Source organism: Barbus barbus, assembly GCF_936440315.1.
Source record: "Barbus barbus genome assembly, chromosome: 7".
Taxonomy (NCBI): Eukaryota; Metazoa; Chordata; class Actinopteri; order Cypriniformes; family Cyprinidae; genus Barbus; species Barbus barbus.
Window position 1 is genome coordinate 16,265,562 of NC_136735.1, and position 17,908 is coordinate 16,283,469.

Below are 17,908 nucleotides of genomic sequence, written 5' to 3' on the forward strand. Positions count from 1 at the left end.
TTGAAGTTGGCATAAAACTGAAATTTTGATTGCTTTTCTTTCTTATTGTGACATATATCTGAGTGAAACTACAAGAAAAAATGTAGGGCGATTTGATTTTGTTTCCATTTGGACCTGATTGAATCGTTGTCATTTGCTAATTGTGGCAATTGTTTAAGTGAAAGGTTGCTAATAGGGAGAGAGTGGAACATTGTTGGACAACTTTGAGGCCTGGCTGTCTCATGCATAGCTGTGTCTGCGCAGATTTTAAAGTTTGTTCAAGCACGGATGAGTGCAAATGGATGAGTTTAACACCTAGTGGATTCTCAGCAACAGTCTCCTTGTGCATGTGCTGTTGTACGTGCACTCTCTGCACAGACACATAAATTGAGCTGCACGCAGACGGTGTACGCGGATGTCCGCGTACCTTACTGGCGAAAATTACATGACACGCACAGTGAGCAAACCGTTGCGGAACGTGGAAGGCCAAAGTATACTTTGAACTTTATTTCTCTGCCCTAAATCATTTATAAAATAAAACCCTACAGTATTCAAACTAAATAATTAAAGTACTTGAAATAAAATAACCACACTTTATTTTTTGTGTAACGCTATAGTTCTTTATGCATCAGATCTTGAGAAATAATTGTGAGCTCACAGGGGTGGGATTTTAGACGTGCTTGCAAGGTAATAAAAGAGCTGGAGAAGGAGACAGGTAAACAGAAAATGAGTGAAAAAAATCACTTGTCAAAGAGAGAAAGAGCAAGATCTAGAGTAGTCCATTACAGAGGATGATAGGGAGTGATTCACTCTAAAGCAGCGTATTTGATGGGAACCACACACCAACTGGCTGCTGCTGCTCCCTCCCCATGATGCCTTACACTTCAGCGTGACTCAGCCGCACCAAGAGAGAGCTGGTTTTAACACGTGTGCTTCCTGACTGCACAGCCCCAGGTCACGTTTCCCCAGAGAGTGAGTGAAAGTGTGTGCATGAACTAGAGAACCAGGTCTATGAGTATGGAGAGTAGTAAGATGTGAGAAAACTACTAAATACGCTTCGCTCGTTATATGTGTGTGTAAAGCTCAATGAGAGGTCTCCGTGACTTCCCACATCAAATCTCTCCATGTGCTACTACAAGCGAGAGCCTCTTTCCCGCTCACCCCACTTCTAGGATGTGTTTCCTCAGCCTCTATTTCTATCTCTCCATCTCCAGAGGCCAGGAACAGGGACCAATTAGCCTGTTTGTTGTCAAGCTGAAGCAGTTTTACACGACATGGCCTCGCAGATCCGTCTCAGCGCGGCCATCGCGGTGTGCAGACATGCAACGAAGTGGATCTGAAGAGCCGTGCTCTGCTAGCTGCAGGCTGGGGATCAATGCCATGGAAACAATGACATCGTCTGTGGTCTTGTGTGTGTGATGCAGTGGTGCAGTCTGGAGAGGTCATTTGGGGGAAGGTCGTCTCCGTCTGGCTCATATGCTCATAAGCACACTGCCCTGCTGATCGAGGATGTCTTGACAACCCCCTTTTTCTTCTCAAGGCCATCTAACATGGCTTTACATGACATGCTATGTGGGTTGTGTACCATAGTGGTTGTTTATAGTGTCGTTTGGCACTGTCGTGCGAACCTCCGCAAACTGCAGACGCAAACTCACTGCGCTCACTAAGTGTTTATACTTGACATGCTTGCCATTGCATTGTTTTCAAAAACAACGAGCGGCAATACAGAATATCAGATGAAACGTCAGCGAGAAGAAGTAGATCTTTACATTTAGCTTCACAGGAATGATATTAAAGGGGTTATCGGATGCAAAATTCACTTTACAAGTTGTTTGAACGTAAATGTGTGTTGGAAGTGTGTGTCACATCTATGAAATAACCCCCATATAAAACATACATAAAATTACCCTGTAGCAGATCTATGCAGGTGGAGCTGGGGAAGGTGGAGGGTTTATGAAGCGTGCTGCAACTGCTACAGCAAGCGTTAGCCAAGTATGAATGAATGCTGAGCAGCAAGCTCATTGGCTGCTGATGCAAAAAGAAACCAATCACCTGTGAAATGTGATAAAGATGTCATTATATTAGATTGAGTTAGAACCTATTGGCCTGCATCATCTAGAGTTTCATCACAGAACTTTATATTTATATGTTTTTATTCTTGTTATACTTTTGTTTAATAAAGCTTTAAAAAATCACTACCCACCAGCATATATTCTAACATATATTCAACTCAGGCGGATGAAATTGTTCATGACACTGTAGTTCTTCTCTGCCATAGAAGTGCAAGTGTATCTGCTCGTGTAACTTCACAACATTTATCTCCAGGTTGCTCCCGGGGGAGTGTCCTTTTGATTAATGGTCCCAAGTTCATTGTCCCATTGTGTGAAAGTTACCAAAAATGATGAACTTGACCACTGGGCCTGGTTAGCTTGTAGCGATTTGGTCTTAAGCACTGACAAGACATCAGTAAGAAATTTTTGTTAGTTTGTTTCATGGTGTGGATAGCAGCTCTCCCGTTTTGAGGTGTTGCATCACACGATTTAAAGTAGGTCACCTCCCCCACCCACCCCCCATCAAACCAGTTAACAATGTGTCGACTTCCCTCACATCTGTTTGATGGTGGCTGTTTGCATCCTGGGGCTAATTACCACTGCAGTGTTAGTCCCTCTGCACTGATAGTTCCTGGGCTTCAACAGATGGACCCTGATGTGGCGCTGCACCAGGGGGCACACAGGACCTAAGAGAGGACTGCCATCCTTTCATCCTCCACAGCACAACCTGTATTTGTCCATACAGATAGAGATACAACCAATTGCAGCTTTTTCTCAGGAGGATTGTTTCTTGACCTGGTCATCTCTTCCTCGTCTCTGCCAGGTTCTTGTTCTTTTTTTATTATACCCAAAGCCAATTAGAGGCATCATCACAGAGCTCAGCAGTAAGACAACATGAGCCATGCCAGCCAGAAACGCTGTGTTAGGCTGCAGGGTGGCCATGACCTCAAAAATCCTACCTCAGAATCATACTCCAATGAGCTGGTATTAGTTTAGAAATTTAGAACTTATTACTAAAGAAATGTATTTTGACAGAAGGTGCCCTTCAATAGAAGAGCAGTGACATTTTTTTAGTGATTGGAAATGTGTACAGTGAAAACGAATATGAAAAACTTCTTAATATTGACTAGTCCAGTGGTTCTCAGATGGTGGAATTCCTTTAGGGAGACATGATCCTGAAAATTTGCACCTTTAAAAATATATATTAAAAATATTTTGTGTTTTTATACTTAAAAGGGGATGTCTAATGCTATTTCATGCATTCTGACTTATTTACACTGTTAAAAAGTTGGATTATTATGCTAAACATGACCCAAGTCTCAAAAAACGAGTTGACGGAGTATTTCAAATTCAAATTTCAAATTCAAATTCAAATTTTATTTGTCACATACATATACATACATAGTACGACATGTAGTGAAATGTATTGTACAACTGTCCAACAAATTGTCCAACAAATTAAGAAAAACCTCAAGTTTACAAAAATACAAATAGAAAAAGTACAGTAAACATATATATAGAAATAAACTAGCAATAAAATAAAATAACAAATAGATATGAGAATAAAAATAGATATGAAGAATAAAAATAGAATATGATTCTATATAGATTCTATAAAAAGTAAAGTGTATGTCAGTGATAAAGTGTCCGTGTGCTGTGCAGTGCAGTAAAGTGTATAAGTGAGTAAAAGGAATACTAAAGACAAAAGACAAATGGTATGTAAATCCCACTCATTATCCTTACGTGACCTTCTACAAATTAGTGCAGATTGTAATGAAAATGTGCAAAGTGGAAGTGTGGGGTGATGTGATTAGAGTGGAGAGAGGTTAAGACTCCGAATGGCCTGCGGGAAGAAGCTCCTCCTCATTCTCTCTGTGTTCGCCTTCATGGAGCGGAAGCGCCTCCCTGAACGCAGCAGAGAAAAGAGTCCATTGTTGGGATGGCTGAGGTCCTTCACTATCTTCCTGGCCCTGGTCAGGCACCGCTTGCTGTAGATCTCCTGCAGGTCAGGGAGCTCGGTGTGGATGATACGTTCCGCTGAACGCACCACCCTCTGGAGGGCTCGTCTGTCCTGCATAGTGCAGTTCCCGAACCAGGAAGTGATGCTGCCCGTCAGGACGCTCTCGATGGTGCAGGTGTAAAAAGTCTTAAGCACCCGATATGGAAGTCTAAAGTCCCTTAAGCGTCTCAGATGGTACAGACGCTGCCTGGCCTTCTTCACCAGGGTGCTGGTATGACAGGACCAAGTCAAGTCCTGCGTGATGTGAACACCCAGGTATCTGAAGCTGTCCACTCTCTCCACTGGAGTCCCGTTGATCGTGATCAGCTGGTATGACCGCTCCTGCTTCGTACTGAAGTCCACTATCAGCTCCTTAGTTTTGCTGATGTTCAGGTGTAGACTATTCACCTGGCACCAACTCTCCAGGTTCTTAATCTCCTGTATGTAGGCCGTCTCGTCGTTGTCTGAGATCAGGCCCAACACAACAGTGTCATCAGCAAACTTGATGATGGTGGTGGAGTTGGAAGTGGCCACACAGTCATAAGTGTACATTTCTGTACCAAATATACTCCTTCATGCCTCCAGGATCTCAACTGTTTTCAGAGAGAAGCGGTGTAGCTTTATCTTTCTTTTATAAATCTGATAAAACTAAAGACTCTTCAGAGATATGAAGTATGCAATACTAATCTACAGTATAGTATACTTAAGATTAACATGAGATTGGTAGAAACTGTGTGTTATGTCCTCTTTAAAGTTATTTTTCTGTTGTGTTTTTTTTGTTGTATGTATGGTTATTTTTTTAAGTAGGTATAGTAACACTAGTACTTACAGTAGTAAAAATTAATATTTTACATTTATGCATCTGTTCAACTCATGCATAGCCCATATTTTTACATTGGCAGACCTGGATGTGAATGTATTATATGATGGCCTGACCACACTGATATGTCTGTTTTGTTCCTATGAAATCTTAAGATTAATGTTAAGAAACAGCCAAAACTGAAGAAATTGACAAAAAGGAAAGGTATTATGGTTTGCACTCCAAAGTCTGTGAGCTGGTCTGTTTTTGACTTCCTGATAAACTCTGAATGCAGCACTGTAGTTTGACTATGCTATCAATAATGAAACCAGACAGAGAAGGTGAAGTTTTAAGATTGCATTGCTTTAAATTAATAAATATATTTATTTTTAGGGATTAGTATTTTGGATATGGAGTGCAAAATGTACAAATTTTAAAGGGCTCTTGAACTACAAAGGGCCAGTCAAGGGTTGAGTCTCTTGCAGCAGCATTATTTGTCAGAAATATTGATATTAACCAGAATATGGCATTATGAGTATGTTGCTCACAGTCCTACAGCTTCAACTTAATAAGATTTCTATTTGACCAATGTTGAAATCTTTTAATAGAGTGGTCACTGATGATCACCTGAATGGTGATACTTGGAACAGAACCTCTGGACTTGATGTTCCAAAGGAAGTCTTGTATAGTTTCGAGTTGTGGTACAAAACTTTAGAAATCAGAAAAGCGACGCAGTGGCCAAAGACATTAATTTGCATGTGTTCGTAGTTCAGTAATTATTAAGAAGCGGCACAGTTTGAATGCAATTTAATAGTCACATGGACTATTTTGTCGATGTTCTTGGTACCTTTCTGGATCTTAAATGTGGTAGGACCTGTAGGTAGGACCTGTAGGAGGTAGGTCTGTCTATGGAAGGTCAGAAAGCTTTCGGATTTCATAAAAAATATCATAATCTGTGTTCCGAAGATGAACGAAGATCTTACAGGTTTGGAATGACATCAGGGTGAGTAATTAATGACAGAATTTTATTTTTGGGTGATCAATCCCTTTAAAGATGGTTTTAACATACAAATTGTCAAATGGCTAACTATCACAACCTTATTGGAGAGCTTGCATTTCTCAATTCACAGTACCTGCTGAAGAAATACCCCAGACAATCAACTACTTGGTTGATGGGCGAATAGTAGACCATCCTCGCCCATCCCCAGCTTAAAAGATTTCCCCATGTGTATTTTATAACTGCAAAATGCAGTGTACTGGAGTGCAGATACTCCTCCCTGTGAAATGAAACCACTGTGAAGCCTGCACAGCCATTTGACCATTTCCTGCATCACACACAACCCAGAATCCCTCCAGTAGCCTCTTCAGGGGCATGTGGAGCACTGATTCTCTCTCGCTTTCTCTCTCCAACTGAGGTGAGCGTTGCATCATGATGTGCTGAATTATTGAGAGGCTGTTCGGCCGCTGGTCTGGGATCAGCTCTCCCTTGTCTCTTTGCGGGCTGCGGTTGCTCTGGACCTCTTTGAAGCGGCTGAACTCTTCACCCCGTGTCTAAGCAGGTCATCCTTTCCATCGGGCCAGAGGAGACGCAGTGCAGAATGACAACCTCGTTCTCTATCCTTCTCCTCCACCTTCATCTCGCCCTCTTTTTTTGTATGTCTTTTCACCTCTAGCTTTTCATTCACTGCATCTGCCCTTTTGATGCATGTCTCTTTTTTACTTGAAAATATTTTAATAAAAAAACTAATACAATTAATATATATTATACACAAATAAAAAATAAATGTTTAATAATAAAATAAATTAATATAAAAAAAATATATATAAAAAAATGGAAAATTGTAATGCAACCTTTCAAAGATCCAACAAAAAAGATAAACTAGTCCACCTGACCGATTTACTGTTCTGTTGTCTAATCTATCCCAATTTTCTGTCTTTGTTTCCTCTTCCTGATTTCTCTGCTCCCCCCTCCTCTTCCCTATTTGCATCTCTTCTGTGTGCATCGGTTCTCCCTTTTCCTCTCTCTCACTCTCACCTCCAAATTCATATTCTCAGGCTACTGTACAGTGCATCAAAGTGCAAGTGACAAGTGGGGTTTGCATGTGTTGAATGACTAATGCTCTGAGGCTGTCAGATTGTTTAGTATGCCAAACGGATGCAGTGGGAACGATGGTTGATTCATGCCTTTATTGTCTGAGGGTGAAGTTTGCGGCGCATGTCTTTGTCACCAACCTTCAGCAGCTTCTTATATGGCGCCTCTGAGATGTTTGACGTAGAAATACTGGTGGGTGAATGCAGTCACATAATATAATTATAGGTGGTTGACATGACATCCTTTTGTCAAGCTGGCATGTCGTGTGGTGTGACATGTTTTACGCTGTCTGAGGCTATTTTTAGCAGCATTTCTTTTTCTTTTAATTTATTTTATAGATAACTTTTATTATACATGCAGTTTGTTTGAGCCCAAATTAATTGAGAAACAACATTCAAAATTCATACTTTTGAAAACTAATCTGTCACAATGGAGGACTATTTAAAATAAAGAGGGAAAGCAAAAAAGTGAGATGAAAGAATGTGACTTTTCACCTAAAATCTTGATGCTGATTTAAAAAATTTGAAAATTTTATTTTAAAAATGGTTTTTAATGATAAAAATGTAAATCACAATATAGTTGTTTTTTTTTTTGTTAATTTCTTTGTTATTAAAAATAAGAACAAAGAAGCAAATTACAAATGAAAAACGGAATACGGTAAAACAAAAATGCTACTTAAAACATCACAGTTTTTCAGGTACACTTTTTTACAGTAGAAATACTGAAATACTACAGAATTTGAATAATCAAATCTAAAAAGCACTGCCCAATCTTCACTGTATGAACTAAATCTACACTGAATCTTATTAAAGCTAAAAAAGTTATTCAGACAAGAGCAGACAGTATATTAGGCTTAATAACTTTTTAACATCAAGCACATCCCATGCGTTATTTTCTCATTCATGTTTCTTTTTCAAGTTAGCATGTCAATAACTTGTGGAAATGTGTGAATATTTTTACATACCTCAAATATATTTACATAAAGTGGTATAAACAATATAGCAAAATCTCTGTGGAATGAGTCTCTATATCAGGGATCCTCAAATCTGGCCCACAAGATCCACTTTCCTGCAGAGTTTAGCTCTAACCCTAATCAAACACACCTGAGCATGCCAATCAATGTCTTCAGGATCATTAGAAAATCACAGATAGGTGAGTTTGATCAGGGTTGGAGCTAAACTCTGCAGCAGATTGGCCCTCCAGGGCAAGATTTGAGGAACCCTGCTCTATATCATCACCATGATATATATTGTCATGATGATGATGACAAAAACAGGACAATTAAATTACTGTAGAAATAAATAAAAGAATAATGCTTACTTGAATAATATATGAAAATATCTAATAATTACCCTAATATAATATTTTTTTCTTTTTTTGTAACCTATAATCAGTAATCTGCAAATTATTTTCTGTCGGAAAGTTCTGAATACACTCAAGTAGTCACATACAATTGTGTTGGTCTTTACAAAATGAGACTGAAAAGGTGGATCCTCCTTTTCATATAACAGAAGTTACAAAATCTTTTAATTTATAGTTCATACACTGGAGTTGTTCATACACAATTTTGATCTGTGTTCACCTTTGTGCTGAACAGTCGTAGCATAATAGCAATAGATATTTCTATATGTAATGTTTATTAAATGCACATTTAAATCAAACTTTCCAAAAAAGTATGGTATGGTGGAACATAGACCACAAGTGCTCTGACAAATTTGAAACATTATATTAATTTGTCTTTCTCACACTTTTCATTGTCAAAGACAGGAAATCATTGATCATGTTTACATGCATGTTCTTAATAAGCTGGTCACCAGTGTAGTCATATAAACACATTAAACTGTTTTCCTTTAAGCATAAACTGATCAACACAGCCATATTTTTGTCCATTTCCACAGCATGTAAACCACTTAACCTGTGCATGTGTGATATGTAACAGAAAAGCATCCTTCACTGTGGATTCAAGTGCATCCAGCCATAGTATGCATTGTACGGTAGAGGAGGAGGAAATATAATGCACAATCTCACTCTTTTTTGACCCCAAAAAATATAAAAATGTGTTCTCGTCTCATACAAAAGAAGGAAAAGATCATAGAAACTGCATCTGAGGAGAATATAAGTTCTAAACAAATTTCCTGCTGATATTTTGGAAAACACTGGGGGTTTTAATGCTTTTTTTGAACATTGCAGTGATCATGTTGTGACGTCAATTAAAAAAATCTTGTAAAGGTAATATTCTGGCATTGCCAGGTTATTGATGGGATATCATGAGCTGGTTTTGGTAGTTATCAGCATATTGGTGTGTATATTTGCTCACTGGTAAGAAACCAGAAAATGGACACAATGCCAGTTGAATTCGATCCTGTATTTCCCACATGAGCACCAAAGCATGACATGTCTGTAGCTTTGGTGTGCCTGTGTTTTCTATTTGTTTTCCGTAATCTGCACTTGTTTATAACTCTCAGAGCTCACGAGAGGTTTAACAGGCAGGAATCTTTGATATACCAGATGGCTAAACAGATAGTTGCCACTGGTCAGCCTTGGTTTAACCTCCCTGCGCTTTCAGTGTGTGTGTGTGTGTGTGTGTGTGTGTTTGTTTGTATTTTCCTTTCTGTATTTGCACATTTATTTACTTGTGATAATTTGCATATCTAACACACTGGCTATTTTAGATGCTTTCAAAACACTGTTGATTAGGGTTATGCTCTCTTCCTCATAGTGACCTGCTCTCTACATTACTCATTTTTTACATACATGTGTACAAATGCATTTGAAAGCAGTTATTTACGTCATTGAACCCAAGGCGAGAGTGCATTGCTCTGTGTGTGTGTGTGTTGGGAGACTGCGTGTCCCCTAAATGACCCCGGCCCTCAATCTGGCTCCAGGCACTTTATTAAGGGATTAACGGGCTAGTGGTTGTCAGTGTCCCCGTGTGCCATTGCCTCCTCCAGCTCCTGACACCTGGGCACACTGCTGACCCCCCTACACTCTTGCACACACTCAGACACTGTAAACATGCACTGTACTCACACACAATCTAGGTCAGAGCCAGACAACACCACTCCAGCAGACCCTGCCCAATAATGCTCGCTGTTAACGGGAGGGGTGGAGGTCACCCGGCCTACCCACAATCTCCTGCTCCCTCGTCTCTGGCCAGATTAAATTCATATGATTATGTCCCCTCGGCCTCCCTCCCCAACTGTCTGATCGAGTGTGGTCACCCCTGAGTAGCATATGCCATCTACCGCTCAGCTGTACATACTGTCAGACGTCTGATCTGATAAGACCAACAGGCTAAACGTTTTTCTACCCTCCTTTTTCCTCCAGTCTAAACGCAGGGAGCAGACCTCTTTGTTTTTCTATATCAGAAAGGCTGAGTGAGTTTACAAGAGCTGGTTTTCATTAAAAGAACTCCTATGAGCTCACTGACTGTCTGTGTTTTTTGTCTTGTCGTGGCGCTTGAATGTTTTTTAGGCTAACCATAGAAAATTCTTGAAACATTTAGAAGCTTGTAAATGTACTCTCAAGTTCAACCCTCACTGTTGTGTTCTGTTTTATACCACAACACTTTATGACTGCAAATGTACAAAAACAAAACAAACTCGCCAGGTATCTGGTTTAATCTGTGCTAAAGTTTGGTATTTGTTCGATTTGCACAAATGAGATGTTCAGGTTCACTTTTTTTAAGAGGTGGACTAGGAATTGATTGTATTGGAGGAGGTCTTTGGTTTTTTTGTACTCTTTCTTTTTGACTTTGGCTTAGCCTAGAGCAGTGAGTAAGAAAAAAACATTCTGAGTCATTTTGACCAGATTTCAAACCCTTTTTTTTAAGCCAAATTATAGACATCTGCTTCAGCTTTAACCGCCTTTGGTAACAGCCTTATCTCAATGATACCCTTGTCTCTGTAGCAGTTTAAAACTCAAATGAGTCACAAAGTGGACAATCCGGCTCAAATTTAAATATGTTGCACATGACAGTGAGTTGACGTCTGTGCTTCCTTTGCCCAGGGGGCTTATGGGTAACAGAATCGTGCTTCTTGGTTTTGCACAATGCAGAAATGTGGGTGACGTTACCAGGACGTTGGTATGAGATTGCCAGGGTGTTCACAGGCCCAATTCAAGAGAGCCTACTCTTTTTGAGATATTCTAGGTGTGGCTCAGGTCCTTCACTTTTTTATATTATTTTTATGTTATGGCCGATAACCAATAAATGGCTAATAAAGTGATTTTAAGTCACAACAGTATGTTCATTTTGTGATTTGTCATTGTATGATTGTGAAATGAAATTTAGTGAGTGTTAGATGACGGCAAAGATAATCTAAATGTAAAAATAGGATACACACTACTGTTCAACACTTTTGGGACAGTAAGATTTTTTTAAAGAAATTAATACTTTTATTTGTTAACAATGCATTAAATTGATCACACGTGACAGTAAAGACTTTTATTTTTACAAAAAATGTCTAATTCATATAAATGCTGTACTTTTAAATGTTTTATTCATCAAGATTCTTGAAAAGCATAATGCACTATTGTTTTCACAAAAATGTTAAGCACCACAACTGTTTTTAACAATAAGCAATGTTTCTAGAGCAGCAGATCAGCATATTAGACTGATATTTGAAGGATCATGTGACACTGAAGACTGGAGTAATGGCTGCTGAAAATTCAGCTTTGCATCACAGAAATAAATTACAATTTTAAATGTATTAAAAAAAGAAATCATATCAGTAAGAATATTTCACAATATTACCATTTTCTATATTATTGAATATAATATATTCAATATATTGAATATAACTTAGTGAGCATAAGAGACTTCGTTCAAAAAATTTTTAAAATTAAATTAAATCGAATTAATAATCAAATGGTACCAATAATCTAATAGTCAATATGGTACCATATTGTTGTGCATCTGTAGTAATAACAACACTTCTCAATGTACCACATGATTTGTTAAAATGGGTTTGGTAAAAATGGAGTACTTGGAGAAGCATAATCAATAGTCTATGCTAAAAAGTGTATGTATGTATCGCAATAGATTAGTTACATTTGCAAAGACAAAATCAAATTATAATCCATAAAAATGAGGATTACATACAGAATTACTTTTAAAATAAATGAAATTAAGTATCACCTGTGGCCAATTTCATGGGATTGTGCCGCTCTGTTTCTCTCACTCTCATTCAGAGCAGTAACTTTTTCCGAGGCTCATCCGGAGGCATCTTATGCACGATTTCGCCTCAGGACTGCCACTGACTATCAAATTGCAAATGACACCGCTCTAGTCTCGAGTCAGACGTTTTCAAACCATTGAGGCTGTTACCAAATATACTCATAGCAATGGCCACTTCTGCAAAAAGCTTTCATTACTTGAAATCTTTGCCTGAAGCGGAAGTTTAACACTTAGGTTTAGGAGTTTGTTGAAATATCTGTCCTTAGCATGCACTGCTAATTAGAATCAGTCTTACAATGGTTGTTTGCAAATGGATTAACATTCACTTTCATTTGCATTTTCAGAGAATAACAAAGAAGCTTGCCACCAGAACGTCATAGTAAAGGCGGAGCCTATGGAAGTGGACCCGCCCCTAGAATTGGCCCCTCCCTCCTCTCATCTACTGGGCTTCAGCACTTCAGGGGGATGTGAGAAGAAGGAACCAATGGTTAACCTCCCAGATACTTTGCCCCGCCCCCAAAATGACCTCTTCTCCCAGGACATATCAGTCAAAATGGCCTCTGAGCTGCTTTTCAAACTGTCTGGTAAGTCTATATGACAGAAGAAACAAAGGGCGGACTGTCCGTTTAAAAAAAATGCTGCTCTCCGAAGCGACAGTCTTCAGGTTTTCTTCTTCATCGTCTTCTCTGATTGCTGCACTGACACACTAGAGAGTGGAGGGATATTTGTGGTGTTAAATGATGGCAGGATTGAGCTTTTCTTCCAAGAGCGTTCTGAGGATTAGCAGAGACAAACCTGCCCCCAGTGCTCCTTGCTGCCAGCTACGGCTCTCTTTAAATGCCATCTAGCACCTCGGAAGCTGATCACAAAAAGCCTCCCCCCACTCACACATATATATATCTATACACGAACCTCACACGCACGCCATTCGCACCCTCCCACCTCCCCCCTACCCCATGGGAGTGGTGTGTAGCTGCACAGTGTGTATGTATAACCCCTCAACCCTCGACTCCCTCAGATTGTTCTCAAACATTCTGGCTCAAGCACACTCGGTTGCACACACTTCGCTTGTCTCTCTCTCTCCTTCTTGCTCCTGTGCAGCATTGTCATGGCAACGCAGAGAGCCCTTCCATCCTCTGTGAGCTGTGTGACCGAGAGGGTGTCAGGGAGAGGGGGCTTAGGAAGTGCCACCCAGGGAGCAAGGTCATTACCAGACCACCAGAAGAGAGAAAGACAGGCAGATAGACAGACAGACATGAGACACTGTTCTCTTTTGCCCTCTGTTTTTCTAGATTTTAAAATCAGATTGGCAAACCATGGTTAAAAAAATCTTAAATCAGCATGCATGGCAGAATTATTTCTTATTTAGTATTTTTGTTCTGTTTTTCCAGTTGAAATATCTAATGTAAATTTACATGAGTAAAATATTGTAATATAAATTTTTTTAGAGAATTTATCTTTAATTTATAAAATTCTATGTATTCAAATGCATTAAAATTTTGCTAGATTTTTGCTTAAAACAAGAACACAAATAAATTGACAAAAAAAGACTTCAAATATTCAAACAATTTTTTTAATATATTTACTCAATTTGATGTTTCGATTTTTTACTGGAAAACAAGAATTCCATTCTGTTAATTTCATTCTAGCTGGTTCATGTTGGTCTAGCTGGTGGAAAAGTGCAATCATAAAATTAACTGAAACTTCTCTAGGTTACGTATGTAACCCTAGTTCCTAGGGGAATGCCTTCAGCATGTTACATACGTAACCTAGAAACATTCCTCTTCAGGATCTCGAGCTGCGTCCAAGAACGCTAGGGAAACGAGATACCCACGCCGCCAGACTTCCAAATCCCTGCCCAGTGTGTATCCCTGCAGAGCACATCTAGGGCGAGTGGACGGAAGGGCCTGGAATGGCCCACATGTCAAGGCCGTAGAATCTGACAAAGGTCAGAGGCGTAGACCATCCCGCAGCGTTGCAGATGTCCTGTATAGGGACACCTGCGAGGAAGGCCTTGGAGGCCCCCACACTCCTCGTGGAGTGAGCCTTGACTCCCATCAGCGAGGGGAGATCAGAGGACTCATAGGCAACGTTAATGGCATCCACAATCCACCGACTGAGGGTCTGCTTGGAAGCAGGAAGACCTCTCTTAGGGGGACCATAGCAAATCAGCAGTTGGTCCGCCCTTCTCCACAGGGCAGCTTTGTGGACGTATGCATCCAGTGCTCGCACTGGACACATACAGTTAAGCTTTTGCTGGTCTGGCTCCCTGAAGGGAGGAGGACTAAAGGCCTGCAGTACGATAGGCTGTGGCGTGACGGAAGGAACTTTGGGGACGTACCCTGCACGAGGATACAAAAAGGCTTTGGCCATGCCAGGCGCAAAGTCCAAGTGAGTAGGGGCCACTGAGAGGGCCTGCAGATCCCCATCGAATGGAGGCCTACAGAGAGCTTCCAACACCACAGCCAGGTCCCAAGATGGAATATGGGACAATACTGGAGGCCTTAGCCTCAGCGCACTGCGGAGGAAACGTGTAACCAGGGGGTGTCTGCCCACTGACTGTCCACCAAGAGAGGCGTGGTAGGCCGAAATCGCCGCCACATAAACATTCAAGGTGGAGTGAGTTAACCCTGCGGAGAGACGAATCTGCAAGAACTCCAGCACTGTACCAACCGGGCAGTTAACTGGGACGAGCTGGCGGTCTCCACACCATGAAGTGAAGAGTCTTCACTTCAGGGCATACAGTTTCCTCGTTGAGGGAGCTCTGGATTGGAGGATGGTCACAACAACCTCAGTTGAGAGACCGGAAGCTATGAGCTGTGCCCCCTCAGGGGCCACACCCACAGCTTCCACAACTCTGGCCGGGGGTGCACCAGGGTGCCCCCTGCCTGTGAGAGGAGGTCCCTCCTGACAGGAATCTCCCATGGAGTTCCGTCGAGGAGAGAAATCAGATCCGAGAACCATGCTCGGCCAAACACTCTCCAAATCTGCTTCACCACCTCGGCGTGAAGCATCCATTCCCCGGGCCTCGGCCCCTGCCTCGACAGGGTGTCTGCTCCCACATTGAGATGCCCAGGGATGTAAACTGCTCTCAGCGAGAGGAGTTTGCCCTGGGACCACACAAGGATCTGGTGCACCAGCCTGTACAGGGGCGCGACCGCAGACCTCCTTGGTGGTTGATGTAAGAGACCACCGCTGTGTTGTCAGTGCGCACCAACACATGGTAACCTCTTAGGTCTGGGAGAAAATGTTTCAGAGCCTCAAACACAGCCAGCATCTCCAGCCAATTGATGTGCCACGTGAGATGGTGACCACTCCACAGACCGCGGGTAGGGTGGCCACTCATGACCGCACCCCAATTGGTGAGGGACGCGTCTGTTGCTAGCGTTACGCGGCGACATGGAGCTCCCAACACCGGGCCCTGAGACAAGAACCAAGGTGGTCTCCACATGTCTAAGGCACGTGACCTGGATCATGCAAAGCAGGTTTCCCCTCGGGGAGAACCCCTTGGTCTTGAGCCACCACTGTAGGGGTCTCATGTAAAGCAGGCCAATAGGTATCACGTTAGACGCAGCTGCCATCAGACCCAGCAATCTCTGAAACTGCTTGACAGTGACTGCCGTGAGGATCGACTCGATCCGAGCAGGGGACATACGTGCCTGCATCGTGGTCGAATCCCACACCACGCCAAGATAAGTGGTTCTCTGTAATGGCCCCCCAAAAGGATGGAGATATAATAGTCTTTTAGATCGTTCATGACAAACCAGTCCTCTGACTTGACACAACCTGTTTGAGTGTGAGCATCTTGAACTTCAGTCTGCTGACTGAGCGGTTCAACTGATGCAGATCTAAAATGGGACACAACCCTCCATCCTTCTTGGGAACTATGAAGTACCGGCTGTAGAATCCGGACTCTCTTTCGTGAGGAGGGACCACCTCGATGGACTTCTTCCTTAAGAGAGTTTCTACTTCTCATTCCATTACCAGAGCCTGCTCGGGGCCTACCAGAGTGGGATTCAATCGAGGCGGAGGAGAACCAAACTGGATTCTGTAGCCTCTCTCTACAGTGTGCAGGACCCATTGAGACACATTTGGCAGTAGTTTCCACGCTGCCAAATAGTCTACTAAGGGAACCAGTCTCTCGAGACTGGCCTCTGGTGTAATCAGAGCGGCTAGTTTGTTGCCCTGGAACGGCACACCGGCAGGGGACGGCCGAACTAGCTGCTCTAGAGACCCCCGAAGGGGTGGCGAGCATCCCAGCTCCGCTATGTTTCCGGGTGGAAGAAACTGGGATGTGTGCTCGCTGGAGATCGCTGCGCCCTGGCATACCGTACGGGGCAGGGTTAGCAGACCGATCTCCTGAGGGCACTGAGGAGAGACGGGCACCGTGAACTGCGGTCAACGCCGCTCTTCCCCAGAGGGGAGCGGTCACTGGATCTGATGAGTGAGGACGGAGATAGAGATTCGCTCGTCTTCAATCCCTCCATCAGATCCAGCTGCGAAACCCACGAGCACCTACGCCGGTCTGCCTCGGCAGCAGCGGGACCAGCACCATTCGGGAGCGAAAGGCTCTCTTGCATTACCAGCAAAACAGCATTCTAATCTACCAGCGTGCAAAACACAATATATGCTGGAGACCAGCTAGGATAGTCTTTTTATCAGGGATGGATTAATGGTCAGCTTTATAAATGAATAGTTCTACTAACAAACAATTGCCTTATTTACACCTACTGGTGGCATATGATTTCTGTAAGTACAACACAAAAACAAGCCTATTTTTAACTATTTTAAACATTTTTATTTTTCAGAAAAAGTAAGCAAAGCTAATGAAAACAAAGACAATGCATCATTCGGCATACACAGGTAGGTTTACTGTTGTGCACCTGTTATTCTGTCAGAATGTAGCGAATCGCATTTATTGAATCTAATGGTAGCTTGTGATTTTCCAGCCCTTTCCTAGACGACCGCTTTAGACAATCACCTTTCAGCACGCGCTCCAAGAGCTCTTCCCCAGCTGAAGCTGGATCTTCAAGCAGGGTTGCCCAGCAAGGTAATACCGCCTCCTCCGCACCAACCAGGACTCTATACTTGCTCACAAATTGCCTTTATGACACACCTGATCATACTTGTTTTTTTGTTGTTGTTGTTGTTGTTGACAAAAGTGTATATAAAATTATGTCCCTATGAGAGTGGGATTATTTCAGTGTTTCTTTTCCCAATATGGGATCAGTGTTCCTAATATGTGTTTTGGTGCTTTAATGTGAGGAATATCCCACATACTGTACATGTCGTGACAGACTTCTGGAGAAAAAAAAATCAACACATGAATTTTTTTTCACTGAGGAATCGCAACATCTGTGTTTAGTAGACAGATTGTATTTTGTACAATTCAGTGTAGGCTCTACATTATGTTCCTTTCAATGCTACTGTCCACTAACAAGTCAGTTTTATGCGGCTTTGGTATTCATTTTGGACCCTGCTCACATCTACATAGATCTATGCATACAAGTCGCCCCTCTCATCTAATGCGAGGCTACAGAGGCCCCTTGCTCTTCCCACCCAGCTTTGAGACCACTGCACTGGGCAGCTGGCACTCCCTGCCTCCCTCTACTGGCCCCTCTGGCAAAGGGTAATTAGTTTGCGCTCGCCTGGCCCGATTCCCTAAACCAGTTAATGAAAAAATGATTGGGTTTTTCGTGTCCAGGGTGCATGAAAGTTAATTCACTACACACTCAGACATGCATTCGTTCTTACGCGCAGACACAAAGCGGACGTACAGAAATCACATAATAGCAGGCATGACCCTTGTCTA

General features: G+C 42.0%; 1 protein-coding gene across 2 annotated transcripts in view; it reads left to right on the forward strand.

Moving 5' to 3' along the window:
* Positions 1-17,908, forward strand: part of LOC306872466 (zinc finger protein 827-like) — a 72,999-nt gene that overhangs the window by 36,419 nt on the left and 18,672 nt on the right. For both annotated transcript variants that reach the window (XM_079421031.1, XM_079421030.1), the window contains exons 6-8: positions 12,441-12,680; positions 16,905-16,959; positions 17,046-17,146. In XM_079421031.1, coding sequence (XP_079277157.1) covers positions 12,441-12,680; positions 16,905-16,959; positions 17,046-17,146 — 396 coding nt within the window. The remainder of the gene's footprint in view (positions 1-12,440; positions 12,681-16,904; positions 16,960-17,045; positions 17,147-17,908) is intronic.